Source organism: Notothenia coriiceps, unplaced genomic scaffold, assembly GCF_000735185.1.
Source record: "Notothenia coriiceps isolate Sejong01 unplaced genomic scaffold, NC01 NC01_scaffold00037250, whole genome shotgun sequence".
In the NCBI taxonomy this organism is placed as follows: domain Eukaryota; kingdom Metazoa; phylum Chordata; class Actinopteri; order Perciformes; family Nototheniidae; genus Notothenia; species Notothenia coriiceps.
The window spans coordinates 5,391,757-5,407,576 of record NW_011369951.1 but is presented as its reverse complement, the minus strand read 5'-3'; the positions used below and the strand labels follow the sequence as shown (position 1 = coordinate 5,407,576).

The 15,820-nt window shown below is 44.2% G+C and overlaps 1 protein-coding gene across 2 annotated transcripts in view; it reads left to right on the top strand.

Moving 5' to 3' along the window:
* The window catches only part of lhx1a (LIM homeobox 1a), a 32,156-nt gene extending 17,748 nt beyond the window's left edge, over positions 1-14,408 (top strand). For both annotated transcript variants that reach the window (XM_010796050.1, XM_010796049.1), the window contains exons 4-5: positions 11,260-11,425; positions 12,571-14,408. In XM_010796050.1, coding sequence (XP_010794352.1) covers positions 11,260-11,425; positions 12,571-12,950 — 546 coding nt within the window. In that variant the 3' untranslated portion in view covers positions 12,951-14,408. The remainder of the gene's footprint in view (positions 1-11,259; positions 11,426-12,570) is intronic.
* Positions 14,409-15,820: the final 1,412 nt, after the last annotated feature.

The window sequence follows — 15,820 nt, the reverse complement described above, 5'->3', positions numbered from 1 at the left end:
GGCGCAACTGCATTGTGCCCCTGTGTTCCCCCCTGCCGGCCACATTGGCATAATTGATTTGTACCTAGGGTTACGATCAAAGCTGTGTCTTCTTACACTTATAAGTTTACGTATACTGCCTGTGTTGGATATTAGTACTCGGACGATCGCGCCGGTTCTCTGGTCCTCCTCGTCGGTTTTTATCTTGCTATTATTGGCCGGAGCTCTCTTTAACCGACACCACACTCTTCTTGGTCACCTTCTTGACCCGTCGACAGAACCACTCACCCCTGGCCGGCCAATCGATGTTTACAATCGATTGCCAGTGTAGTGTTGTAACAACTTCAATCATAGTATATAAGTACCGATATTGACCTGCACCGTAACTAATTATATCTTTGCATTGACCGTCCTGACAACAATGACTAGGTATTGTCTTTCATTACGCCTCTCATACGTCGGCTATAGAGCGAATGATTACGTTGAGGGTGTGATGCCACGACACATGCCTTCCCTCTGCGCTCTATGCCGGACCTAACTGAACTGCTAGACCGCCTCTGGTTCCAACACCTCGGAGGCGACCCTATACGGAAAACAACACGTTATAAAGCGCGAAGCGTACTCCTTTTCGTCTACTCCTGACTCATCAGAACTCTCTTCCACTAGATGCACGTGTACTAACGCTTGCGGTCTCCATGCTACTGAGCCAAACGTCAGACAAAAGTGCCTTTTTTCGTGTCAAAAAGGCCGCACTAAGAGTCATTGTGGTAGGTGGACGGGTGTGTGTTTTGATTGTGTCTGTTCCACGCCGTTTGTTGTGTAGTGATTTCGCTTTGCTTGCCGACCGCGACCCACTAAGACGACGAGAAGAATCGCGTCACTATACGTAAATTTGTAACGGATGTGTAGAGAGCGCCTTTTCCTACGCTGTATAAGAAGCACACGTAAAAGGTCCTCTTATACAAGTATAGCCTAATATTATAATTAAGCGGATTCCAGCACCGACGGTTTTACCTGTCTGATGATTGAGAGGGACCGTTGCAAATATTTGTGAACAACAGTAGTGACCAAGTTGCAATAGTAGCAAAGGGTGCGGGGAGAAAGCGTTTGTGCTTATAGGACTCACCCTCAAACACCAAACAGGTACGTAACAACGCTTCCTATAGCTAACCATTGATCACTGGGTGAGCCTCTGACGCCGTTCCGTTGATTAAGAGCCGCGTAAAGGATCGAGTCCCTAAAGTTACAACTGAGGATAACTAGGAGCACGGCTCTTTTACTGGAGCCTCATTGTTGAGAGAAGAGCTGTTCTGCACAATAATCCGTATGGGCAAAAGGCTGATAAAATTCTATTAGAACAGCGGCGGAATATAGTGCATGTTATAGGGACGTCGCTAAATATATACGTGAACCAGGTTATAACGTATCACTATAGTTATCAACACGTAACTGGGTTAAGAGGTTCCTCTATACCTTTTTGATATAAGACGGACTGTATAGGTTCCTCTATTGAGCTACGAGGTTAGCATTTAGATGTTGTTTACCTATAGCATCGTTTACTGTCTGATGCGTTAGAGGATTGGAAGAGGTGTCTTGCAATATTTGTAGGAATGGGGGCATGCCCAGTCTTTTACTTACGCCTCACCGACGACTCATGCAACGCAAGCCAAACCACCTACTGGTCATGTTGTATTCTCCTGCAACATAAGAGATCTTCATATCGATACTACTCCGATTTAAACGCGAAGAGAATGGTACACAAAGGGACTCGTAGACTCTTTTATAGGAGTTCTTTAGGCATTTTAAGTCTGTTTAGGATATAAGTAGCGCAACCACAGTACATTCATATCGCCTAAAAGTTCGTTCAAATTCCGTATTGTCTATCACATCTCTCTCGGTCTTTATCATGTTCGGCACCGGTAGCGACGACGCAATCGTGCCGTTTAAGGGGGTGAGAGATCCCATGGTCCCGTACTCCAAGAACCAGAATTCACTAAAAGCTCAGAGAGCCCCCAAGATACCAGAGAGATCATCGGCCCCACGTCATCGAATTCAGGCCCCCGGGCCCCCTGAGTGCCACGTGCTCCAATACCTTACGGTGCAACGTGCCTCCACAGAGGAGTCAGCGCTGTAAGGCCCGGCATCAACCACACACACTCCCTCAATATAGTCTTACTCACAAGTAGGACGCTGAGAGTAGAATTTTTAACCATCTTCCTGACTGATATCAGTCGGTCTCTGTCATAGCCAGGTAACACTTAGCCTCGAGGCAACGACCGCTCCGCCCAGACGCGCGCGAAGGAGAGTGCACCTTGTAACCTCTTGTTGGTAGTCAGACCAGATTGGGACCTCTAGATCGGACTCCCGTGTGGTAGTAGTTAAGCGAGCATCCACGACATAAGAGGTACTTGGAAAGTCAACCACAACTACCGATATCATAACAATCACTCGTCGTCACCCGTAACCAATCCTATGTCCTGTCTGTGTCTACGACCGTCGCACGATGTGGCAGTGTGCAGGTAGAGAGAGACCCCACACCACTCCCGATTTAGCTCCACAAAAGGGCCAGATAACTACCTTCTGACTGTACTCGTCTCACACGTACACGACCCTCCGGCACGACCTCGACGAATCAGGCCAGGAGCCCCACACACTCCCGATTAAGCTCCACCCAAGGAATAACTACTTCTATGTTACTCGTCTCAACCATGTACACTCCCCTCGGCACGACCTCGACGAATCAGGCAGAAGCCCATGACACACTCCCCGATTTAGCTCCACAAAAGGGGGCCAGATAAACCTACCTTCTGCTGTACCGCTCACACGTACGAAACTTTGATTAGGTGGGTGCCCCCCACCCCCGGGAAATTCGGTAAAAAAAAAAAACCGACTAAAATCCATATTTAGCATGGAACAGTGGTACGTACATCGACGTAAATTTTTTTCGAAGTCGTGGCCTCAATAAGGGATCCGCCCAGAGAGGTAAGGTTCGTGACCTGGGCCGGGCTGGGACGTAAATGATAACCGCCCAGAGACTTTGTTAGTGAAAATGGTGTAGACACTCGTCCCAAATAGGCTAAAAGTCGGTGAGAAAGGGGGGTCTTTGATCAAATTTAGTGGGCATCCAGTGCTACCACACCCTAAATCCTTACATCGACACACACCACGGCCTCGAAGGACGTGAAATTTAGGTAACTAAAACGGGACAAAAACAACATAAAAAAATAGATAATATACGTGACAACGAGGGACCCTACTACGCGGGAGGACACCCCTGTGTACTCTTGACGGTGAGTTTCAGTGAAACACGAAAAATTGTCAAATTTATATAAAAAAGGTTGAAATTTTTGGCGAAAGACGGGACCTTTAAGTAAAGATTAGTAATGAATGGTAATACCCTCCCCGACGTCCTTGTGAAAGGGGACGGAACGTTTGTAAATAAGGACCCAATTTTATTAAGTTAAACAAGGCGGAACGGAAAGGCAGTCGTGGAGACGACCACGACAGCCATAATTTTGTCGTACTACAGGAAAAATTGTGAGTACATTGTGGCAAGTATACCAAGCATTGTGTCACGTGTAGCAAGACAACGAGAGTAGACCCCGAGACGGTGTCGAGGGTCCGGTCCGAACAAGAATGTTTATGCCTGCCATAAAGGCACGTAAGTTTACAAATTGCTTTGCCAGGTCTGAAGGCACGCGTAGTCGCCGACAAGCCTTAATTTTGTCAAATTACGGAGTCGGATGGGTGTTTAGGCCCGAGTAAAAGACCGCCATTTCACACGTACACCTTCGTCGGACATGAGCTACAAATTAATTTGGCAAATTACGTGGAAATGTGAGTCGGATGGGTGTTTAGGCCGAGTTAAAGGACTCCACTTGGTCACTCTACAAATCGCCTGACGACCGAGCCTAATTTTGTCAAATTACTTGAACAAATTGTGAGTCACCAGTGCAAGTATACCAAGGGATGTGTCACGTTGTCAGACCTCGAGAGTGACCTCCCAGGACGTTCCGAGGTGCGCCGCAGCTGAGGCTTTTTTATGCGGAAGTGAACATTTCTTACCAAAACGACGCCAGATGTCACTGTAGTGTATATTTCTGTATATTTTTTTGAAAATCTAGTGTATTCATCATTTTCCTACACATTTATTCACAGGTGTCTTTAACCTGGAAGTTGCTCTTTAAGCTCCGACGTTATCTGTCTTTTTATCGGTACTGGAGACATGTAAAAAAAGATGTCGTATATATTATGGTACACAAACTTTATATTGCAGTTTTAGTGTCGCCAACCCCGTTTCTAATACGCAAAAAGACTGCAAAAATGTGTCTATGATTATTTTTAGTATTTTCGATCTTTCCAATCCAGGCGAGAGATCTCTCCCCTGTCTGTGTGCGAGGGGGCGGGGCAGTTTACACACACGCAGCTGCTACATGCAGCAACACACACACACGGAGGAGATGCCAGAGAGAACACGCTCCGAGGTGTGGTTAAACTTTACCCGTCTCGATGTGGACAATGCTCATTACCAAAAGTGCAATAAGAGTTTAGCATGTAAGGGCGGTAACACGAGCAATTTGTCTAAACATTTAGCAAAAGTGCACCACATTCAGACGCACCGGGCTCGACTGTCTTTCTAGTAGCTCTGTAGCCCCATCCACGAGTAACGTTTCCACGTCAGGTAGCCTATGTTGTGTATGCTAGCAGCAACACACGGAGTTAACTAAATTATACAAACATGGGTTGATGATTAGAGGTAACTGAGTTATTTGTTGTTACATTTGTTTAGTTAGTTTATCTTATTTTTTTCTCCAAAAGAACCAATAAGAGTACCGTTAAACTAAAAGACCGGATCGATAAGCGTTATCAATAAAAGTAGTAGTACCGTTAAAACCTTAACAATACCCATCCCTAATAACAACCCTAAGCATTGAAAGCATACGTGCTCAGAAACGCATACGTTAACTGTTCATCTGTGGAGTGTTCTCATTATGGGAACTTTTGCACCTGTTAAGTTAGGAAGGGAGTTAGCAGATAAAGATAGCATGGTCAGAACACCATTAAGAATGATCAAACAAAAGTATGATTGAATAGGGGGATTCAGGATGGTGGAAGAAACAATGGTGTCTATGTGATAGAGAAAGTCAAGGTCAAGAAGGGGAGCCTGAGAGCCTCCTAGTGTCCGAGACCCTCCTACGCATAAAACAAGGCATAACAACTGATTCGAATAAAGGAAGCCTGAAAATTGTGAAGGCAGTCACTCCATGGAACGACGAGTTTGCTGTACTCTGCTGAATCTTCAGTAAACGTAGTGTTGTGAAGATCTCGAAGACATCCAGCACAACTTCAGAGGTTTTTCCAGTACTCATGCTATTTATGACTCTTCTGTGCTTCACCAGCCTCCTTTCGACCCAAACCAGCCCCCCCCTCCCTGCCCGCCCTGGAACAGCCACGAGGGGATGTGGAACGAGCAAAGGAACCAAGAAAACTGGAGCGGAGGTCCTCCCAGAGAAGGAGGCCCCTGGAGCGGGCCAGGTGGGTCTGACCAAGGCCCTCCATCTTGGAACTCATATGACCAGCAGCCACCATGGGGGAACCAGCCTGACCAGCCTCCATGGGGCCAAAGGGAGCCCCCTTTTCCTCCACGCATGCAGGTTTGTGGTAGATGATCATTGGCTTTGCATTTATTTATTTATTTATTTATTTAACCTGATTTTATTTGTATTTGCCTCAAAGACATGGTTTTGTTGCTGATTGATGATTTTATCTCGTTGCCCAATTTTTACAGCGACCTCCCCATTTCAGAGGGCCTTTCCCTCCACACCAGCAACCACCTCCTTTCAACCAGCCCCCACCTCCACACAGTTTTGGACGCTTTCCGCCGCGCTTCATGCAGGACGACTTTCCCCCCAGACACCACTATGACAGGCCGCCGTACACCCCCCACCGCTTTGACTACGCTCAGGGAGAATTTCCCGGAGGTGAGTTATAAGGCATAAAGTTATTGATCGGAATTTCACTTAAAGGGGACCTATCATGCAAAATGCACTTTTTTATGTCTTTTATACATAAATATGTGTCCCCGGTGCGTCAGGGAACTCACGCAGTGGCAGAAAATAATACCCTCTCTCTTTTCCTCCGTTCCCAAATCTAAAAAAAACGGGGGTACAACGGCGTCACATCGGATATGTGGACCCATGGCACTCAGAAAATTGCTATCAGAAACAATGCCTGGCGTGTTTTGGAAGTAATATGGTCTTTCTTTACATTAGCAAGCATCGCTAACACTCAGAGCTAACCTGTACTGGAGAGAGTATGTGTAAAAAAATAGAGGGATATGAGGGATGTCTAAAATGCATGATCTGTTTGGTATTTTGAGCAAAACACATCATAGACATGTTTTTATATATCTGAGACCGATAATATATGCCTAAAAATAGCATAATAGGAGACCTTTAATGCAAGGCTGGATAAGAGATTGGAGAAGCCAGCATAATAAAGCCAGACCTTTACAATTAGTCGACTGAAAAACCCCAAACCAATGTTGCCTGTTCCTTCCGATGAAAGAAGCTAGCAGCATTAGATCAAAAAACTGTTGCCAAGTTGGCAAGAATGACAGCCCCTCACATGGGCAAACCCCCTCCCCTACATTGAACATTATCAATGTAAACATATCATATTGAATATAAAAAAAGCAATTTGAAGTCTTCACAACTATCAAGCTAGCTGCTTGTGGCAGGTTGCTGTGATGTGCAAGGGGTGCATGATCATAGTGTGTGTAAGTAGACTGACAGAAAGTGTCATTACAGTCCTGCGCTTCAAATGCATCTGGAAAGAGGTCTGCTTTTTGAATCAGCGATATCACAATCCTCCTTAAAATCTGTGGAAGAGGAAGAGAGCCGGTTAGCATTAGCTGTTAGCATCTCCTGGGCAACACAGTCCTGAAGTCAAAACTAATGTTAATGATGCAAGCTTTTGTTGAGTTGAATTATGATGCATTCATGCTTTAATAAGTAAATGAAGTATTGGACAAAGGCTAATTAAACTGTTACCATGGTGTGTTAACATTTTATTTTGTACAATGTCGTTTTTCAGGAAACTTAAATACATAATGTTTTTTTAATGTTTTTTTAAATGTCTTGTATTCTGACACTTTTCTTTTTCCCTGTTGTAGAGATGCCAGGTCCTCCTCCCCACCACCATCAAAATCAAAGACTCCCTCCACCAGGCATGGGGCCAGAACATCCTCCCTGGGGTGGAAGCCAGCACCAGGACTTTGGCCCACCCCCACACGGCTTCAACGGCCATTCCCCACACGTACGTCATCGGCAACATCCAGTGCAGGACGACCCCAGTCTGGTGCCTAACGTCCCCTACTTTGACCTGCCTGCTGGTCTCATGGCACCTCTGGTCAAAGTAAGCCACCTGATTCTTCTTTCACGACAAGAGCATGACATCAAGTAAGAGTGTTGTTGTTGCTAGAAGACAGCCATGTGATTGAATACTACCACAGGAGACTGAAGAAGTCCTTTACAGAACTCTTTTTAAGAGATCTTAGGAAACAGACAGAGTGGGTAGACAGAAATGAAAAACAATAATAATGGGAAAGGCCAATCACTTGCATTTCTTTTGACCATTGTCGTGGATCCGATATCTTAAACACTCACAACATAACCAAATAACAAAATAGAAACACATTAAAACACAGACACAGAAGTGGTTGAAGTTAAAATATTATATTGTTGTACAACAGTATAAGAGACAGATTACCCTTGCATGACATGAGCAGAGAACATGTCTTCAGAAGGAGAGAATATTACAGTATTTATACACCTTCTGAACATGAGTGGAACTACACCATTGGATCTTATGGCGCTTTTCCATGGCAGGGCCTCGCACGGCTTAGTACGGTATAGTTAGGCCTTGGTAGGCCAGGCTCACTTTATGCTGCGTTTCCATTACAGTTTAGGAACTGGGGCACTAACTATAGTAACACAGTGTAGGCGGAGCCGTGACATCATCTTCAATGCGAAACACAAAACCAACATCAGCTGTTAGCTGTTAGCACTCAGAGCTCACAGCTCCTCATATCTGTTCAGAAACTAGACAAAAGTTAAACAAGTACAAACCACAGACTGTCTGTGTCATGGCGAATACAGTCGCTGGTTTATTTATNAACATATGACGAGAACAAAATTCGTTTGCAAAGAAGATTACCTAGAACAACAGCAGGTAAATACGCCAGCTCCTCTCAGTGCTTAATGTGTGTGTAAATGGTGCATGGATGTCATGGCCGCCCCGCGAGATAGCAAAAAATCATTGTTCACATTTGTGTTTTACTCTGTCTTTCAGTTCTTTACACCAGTAAAAAATAACTAAGTTAAAACTATAATATTACACTACATTAGTAATATGGATTTTTTTTCCCATAAAGCTGTGTTGGTCAGGATTTGTATTCGCGTAAATGTTCAAGGAGAACGTCTCGTTGGTTGCTTTTAGTTGTAAAACATGTATTTATCCAAGCCCTTTTTATTTTGTGCTCTGCACCAGTAAAGCTCGTTATTTTTAGCCTCCAATATTACTTACATGAGTTTATTAAATTGTGTGTTCCTAGCTAGGTGCCAGATTTGTATTGCGTAATGTTTACTACTTAATACTTAAGTAGAAAAGTCTTATAGTTGTAATCAATAAACGTACATTTGCTTAAAACTCAAAACCAATAATGACACATTAAAACATATTCGAGATAGTTTCATTAATCTCCGCACCTTATAAATTCACACACGTGGTCATTGCATTCAGTATACATTTGAGTTACGGACCGTTTTGATTTACTCCGGTTATTCAAACGTTCATCTTTGTGTTAGTAGACGGGTGTAGCGACCCATTTATCACCGACTCTCAGACCAGCTGCAGGACGACTGTGGTGCTAAGGGACACGAGATAGCCGCCCTGGTGCCCGAACCAAAGAGACGGTCAACAACGGAGAATGACGACCAGAACCTGGGGGGGAAGCGGCGCCCCGCACCACCAGTTCAAGGCCAAACAGCTAGAGACCCTGAGGGCGCGTTCCGCTTGCCACCCCAAACCACCCGGCACATCAGGAGCAGCTGCCGGAGAGGAACCGCGAGACCGCTCAACAGTGCGGTCGCGATCCAGTAGGAGAGCGGCGGGTCCCCCAGCGGCACGCGCCTGGATCAGGGCAGGGCTTATTAAACCGGATAAAGATAAGCTCTTCGTGAGTTATGAGCAAAGTGGAGCCAGTTATACGAACCCCAACCAAAATCGATGAAGTAGTAAAGCTATAACCACCCCACGACTGGGTTACAAAGATTAAATAATAAAATCACAAGAGAAGCGATAGAAGTGTAAAGAGTAGACCTGAGAGAGAGGGAGAAACGTATCGGAAGTCAAATTGGCTACAATCCAGCCGAAATGGCATTAAAGGTGGCGCGATGGGAGTTTACAGTAGCGGAAGGTTTTATTAAATGTGAATATATGGTTGTATAAATGGAAGTATAACAGTAAGGAACGAAGAAGTTGGGTGCTGGCTAGTCCGATTTACGGATAGCGTGCAGGTGTTGGGAAGCAGTGAAAACAGGTTGTGATATGAATGTAGGCACAAAGTGAATAAAATAAATAATGAGAAGCCATTATTAATCCCCGCTAGAGAAAACCAGGTGTCAATAGCGGAAATAAGGTTCACACGAGGAGATAGAATAAAACAACTGTCAAACATCTAATGACTATATAGTATAAAATAAGAACTTGTTCACAATTTGAATATTGTGAATCTGTTGAAGTTCGAAAGTCCAAGTGCAAATCATTCACAATCCTTACGAATACTTATCTTCTGTATGGTCAACATGTGATGACATAATATCCAAGGGAACACCCACAGTAGGAGGTGCGCTTCTCTTCCTTTTATAGGGTGTTACGCACCCATTAAAAGTGTCGATGTACAGCTTATATTTATGAAAACGTTGTGGCTGCCCAAGCTGCGCAGACTGTCATGAACCCAACGGCAGGGCCTCATCCCACCAGGAAGAAGCCCCCCCCCCCCCCCCCGCCACATCCTTCACCCCTCTTTAGAAGGAGGCCCCCTTTTTGCCTTCGCATATAATTCATTAAGCCACAGATTGGCCGAGGACGAGGTTGATTTGGAAACGGGTAATTTATATGGGTATTTTTGATTCTTGGCGCTGGTGACCGGGCAAAGTCGCCAACTGGCGCCGGGCTGCTGGGAGTCCTGGCACCGCGCTCCCAGCACGCTTTGCGGCCACATTTAGCCATGCTGCGAGCATCTCCAGCCAAGTGGAAGACAGAAATCTGTTTCAAGGGTCTTCAGGTTGTCTCCTCACAACTCTGGATTACAGCAGGGCCAGGGGGTTTGTCAAGACCATTTTTTTTAACATTATTATTTGTATTTAATATTATTATTACAGCTGCTGTTGTTAAAATTATTATCAATTTTGTATGAGGGAGTATTTTGTCTTTTTCTTTGTTTCCAAGAACGGCTAAATCGGTTTTTATAACATCTCATATCCATGCGCCAAAAATATTACTACCCACGTGGCAAAACGTACTTCCACATATTCTAGTTTACCAACAGGTTATTATTTTTCATAACGTGAATAAGGATGAGGGCTAGCAGATGAATAGTAAAAGTGGCAAGTAAAGCTATCTAATATGTATGAGCCTAAGGGGGAAAAGGAAGCCGGCCTATAGATTAGGAAATGATAACCTCCAAGAGCCCGGTAATATATCGGTAACAACCCTCATATTAAGTATTAATTGGAGATTTTAAGCCCCCGCTGCTGTAGCCTGAGCCGGAGTAAATAGAGGGTTAAAAGATCATTAGGGAGGTTACATGTGACTCCCGCTCCTGGAACCGTAATTGGACGCAGTTCTCTCACCGCAGATCCTCGCGGATTTACCGCGCCGGCTCATCACGCACGCCGCAAAACACACAGTCATCCCGGTTATTGACTGTCATGAGAAGCCGCTGGGTGCAGGTGCCAAGGTAAACATGACACCTAATTACACTTTCGTGTGCACGGCAGGGAATTAATACAGTGGGCTTTATTTGCAGATTCCAAAACAAAATCCACAACGTGCACATTTTTTGTGTTTACATTTTCTTTATGCGGCCCTCAGCCACGTCCTCCATCACCTCCATATCACCCTCCTCCCATCTCACACACAATATTGACGTGCAATCAAAATGGCGTCAGATGACTTTTGCATGTTTGCTGAGACGAAATGTTTGTGTGTGTCTAGGTCTGGTTCCAGAATCGACGTTCCAAAGAGAGGCGCATGAAGCAGCTGAGTGCGCTGGGTGCGCGTAGGCACGCGTTTTTCCGCAGCCCGAGGCGGATGAGGACGCTGGTGGACCGGTTGGAGCCCGGGGAGCTCATCCCCAACGGGCCCTTCTCCTACTACGGAGGTATGCTACTATTTCAATTTTTGCCAATGTTTTTGTATTCTGTATTTATCCAAAGTTAGATTATTCATGACATATAATTGTATTTGATTGTAAAATAATGTTTAGTATGATTCTTCTATTTTAATCTAACTTTATTTAACATGTTGTTCAAAATATGTTTCCTATTGTAATTATATCATGCTGTTATGATTAAAGATTCAAAGGTTTTATTGTAATATGCACAATAACTATAGCTTATATTGTTGGCAATGATAATTTAAAGTTCCAAGACATAAGAAGAAAAAGGCAACAAATGGTGCAAGGGAGTAAAATGTGCAACACGTAGGAAATCAGTAAACTATACATACATGTGAAATAGAATTAAATTAAACAATGTGAAGTTAAATACTCTTCATTTTAATACAATACTGTTTATTGTAATAATATATAAATGACATGTATGGACTGGACAGAACAAGGCCCCATTTTATCCAACCCTTTTTTTAACTCTATAATACGCTGAGACCTTAAAGGAATACAGTTGATAGTCTACCCATGATGTGTCTTTTCACAAGAATGTAAATGTGAATTTAGTAAAAACATTACATTAACTTGTAAACAAACAAATATATAAAATGCAGCAAGTTTGAAAAGGCCACAATAAGGATCTTATCATGTTATTATTTTCTAGAATACAGTTTTGGTGTATTTTTTAGTTTGGGTAAGCTCGTCCGGAAGCTTTTGGTGATCACTGAGTTTCTATCTAAGTAATATGATACCATACTTCCTTCACAAGCCCTGAAATGTCTGTGAAATATCTGATCTTCTTCAGAAAATTTCATTTGTGCTCGGGCCTTTGTTATTTCTGCTGAAGCAAAAAGTCTTATAATATTCTGCACAATTAAAAAGAAATCGGTCTCAGTAGGTAGAATCGCTGAAGAAATGGCCCCCATTTTAATTAATTGTGTGGCTGCGTTGTTCTCCCCACCCAATTGCAGTTTTTGATTTAAGTGTAGCGTGCCCTGTGACTAATGTAGTACGGCGAGGGTCTGCCTCCCTCTCTATACAAATCAAGCCACGTACATTGGAAGCATTCCTCAATGTCTCTGGAGTTCTTTCTGCATTGTTCTCCGAGCTAACTTTCCCATCTTCTCTTGGATCTGCAGATTATCAAAGCGAGTACTACGGTCCGACAGGGAACTACGACTTCTTCCCTCAGGGGCCTCCGTCGTCGCAAGCCCAGACCCCGGTCGATCTCCCCTTCGTGCCCTCCTCAGGCCCCACCGGGACCCCCCTCGGAGGTATGGACCACCCCCTGCCGGGCCACCACCCCTCCAGCGAGGTGCAGCGTTTCTCCGATATAATGTCCCACCATCCGGGGGATTCTCCCAGCCCAGAACCAGGCCTCCCGGGACCCATGCACGGCCTCTCCTCCGATGTGTTCGGCCCCAGTCCTCCCTTTACCTCACTGTCCCTGAACGGCAGCGGATACAACAACCACCTGTCCCATGCACCCTCGGAAATGAACGAGGGCACTGTGTGGTAGCTCTCTGAGAGCCTGGACTCTACTGATGAGAGGAACAGGTCCTGGTGAGGTTTTGTGGTGATGGGGGCTGGGGTCGAGAACATGGAAATGGATATTGACAGGGTTAGGGCAACGCCATTGAATCATTTTTATTTTCGTTTCATATTTATTTATTTATTTTCCCTCTGGATTTGTTGTTGCTTTTTGTGGGGAGAGCGTATCTGGCATAATGCTTAAAAACATTGTCTTCATTATTGTGTTTGGGTGTGTGAATTGCTTCATGAACTCCCCAAGCCGCATCCAAAAAAAAAAGGGTGAGACTGCTGAACTGCCCCCCATTCACCCCCTCCTTTGTTTGGACCCCCGTCACCCCTCCTGACTCATGTCAGTCGCTCCCTAACACTCACCGGTGGGGTAAAAACAAGCCTTTGGAAATCTCCTATGGTACGCCCTGAACAGGAAAACATCATTAGCTACTGTCAAAGACCTGAATAGCTTTGCAGAGAGAGAATAAGGCCGAGCGGGGATGGTGTGCTGACCGGGCTCCAAGCTGAGTTGCGTTCACACTCTGTTCGAGGTACGACTTTTGTCCCTTGTATTTATTCAGAAGCTCCTCAGACCTCTTTGCCTCTCAAGGCTCTGCCATATTGACACTTAAACTTTTTGACACAATGTTTCCGGAGACCAGAGGAAATGACAATTGTTCCTCCGTGTGGACCATTTTCTTTCGTTTTTTCTTTTTCAGTATTTCCACCAAATCTGAAGAAGGCCGCCTTCAAAAGGCAAACAGTGAAAACCCTCTATGGATTGCAAACCCTTTATTTAAAATGGAAGTGAACTTGAAATGTCGAAATGAAGTCTACCTTCTAAAAAAAAAATCCGGGCTTCTAAACGGGACTTAGAACAGTCAACTGTTTACGTGATCTATTAAATTCAGGAGTCCAGAAGTATCGAAAACCATGTTTTAGAACCTCTTGATCCATATAAAATTGTTCCAAGCAACCAACCAAACTTTTGTATTGATTTCATTTATATTGTATGGAGATAAAAACATATTTGCTGGGGTTGTGATTCACTGTGCTAGTTTGTACAAGATGTTGTTTACAAAAAAAGATTAAAATATCAATAAAAACAAACAAGTAAAGTAGACATTTGCCAAATAAAATAGCACAAATACTGTTAAAGTGGGCTTTGCACCATCATCTGCTGAACGTGTTGAGACAAAATGTAAGTGTTAAAAGAAGCAATTGACTTCTTACTTTTTAGTCTGAAGATACATTCATAAAATTGTTAATATAACATACTTAGACAGGTTTTATTTTTGTCCAAACTATTTAAAACTGACGGTCAAATATGCGGCTAGTAGCTGCTACATCTCTTTGAATATCAGCCCTAATGGGATGTCTTTTATTGTTCAAATAAACCTAAGCTTATGTGACCTCCAGTGCATATTAGACCATTCACTGTATAAATACAACATGTTGGCAAAAATGTGTTTCTAATAAAACTAGAAAATATACATATACATTTTTTCAACACATTTTCTTTGGAGCGGCTATCTGACAGCGGTCTTACTGTACAGTGTATTAATGATCACTCCGGTGTCACTCATCTTGTAATGAGTGCTTTTTGTCTACCCGTCTGATTTCCCATTAATTCAGAATGTGAAATAATTGGCCTTTACCGACATGGTGACAGGTAAATAATTCAGATGAATGGTTATCAAAAACATTGAGTGAGGGATGAAGAGACAGAAAGAAGAGGTTGAATGAGAACGCAGAAGCAGAGCTGGAGAAACGTAATGTTAAACAACAATTCATAGACAAATACAATGAGGGTTCGACCAACAGAAAAGTTTTCTGCTGATTTTGCTTTCATAGGTCTTTATGTGGACTGTCTTGCTGACACAAGGGGGAGCGAAATCACAATTTACACCGCCTCTATCCCCACCACTGGCTGCGGCCTGGGATTCTTCTGTTGAGTTACTTGCGGTCGTACACTAATCATAAGCAGTTAGCTGTGCAACTGTGAAGGACAATGATGAGATTGGCGTGACGGCGCCTCTGCTGCTTGTCTTGCGTTTGTTAGGCTGCTCCTACATGATTATTCCCGGCAGCTTACTGTTCTTGTGGTGCGGTCCGACGGCTGGGAGGGACTTTTCCAACTTATTTCGGTGAACATAGCAGTAATGATAATCAAGAAGGACCAAACACTGAGGCTTGATCTTTTTCCGGAAGGATGAAAATAGGGCTCACGCGGGCGGTGGGATGAATCTGAGGGAGCCTTTATCTTCCAAACCCTGCATGTGCAGTTAGGACCATATGCAATCCTAGTTTTCTCCCCCTGCCCCCAGAAAGTAATCCACCATGAATTAATCATGGTCTTGAGAGTTAACCAAGCTTGGGGATGTGGGGAGGAAGGTGGGGGTGGAGGGTCTGTGGGACGATATAGGTCTCTGTTGAGCCCCTGGGCTTAGCCCCCCCTGTGGCAACACCATGCACCGGCAACTAACTGCCCCCGGGGCCACGGCTCTTTACATTTAAATCTCCTATTGATCGCTGATCAGCTGTTGGAGCAAACTGACCTTGTAGTCTAACGCTGGAAAAATAAAGAAAGCCTTAACAGCATCGAATGGGTTTTAAATGACATTTGAAATCCCTGAGTCAGGACGTTTGAATGGCCCACACACCCACAGGGATCTAAAATAAATGTTCTGTATGTGCCTGTGATGATAGAGGGTGACTGGGAGACAAATGATTGAGGGGGGGGGGGGGTACAAAACGGTGCTTTAGTGGGCCAAAATATTGAGCCAATAGGAAGATGATGGCCAGCAGGCGAACACTCAGACACTGAGAAAGGCGCCTCTACATATGAGAGCGTTTGGCTGTTGG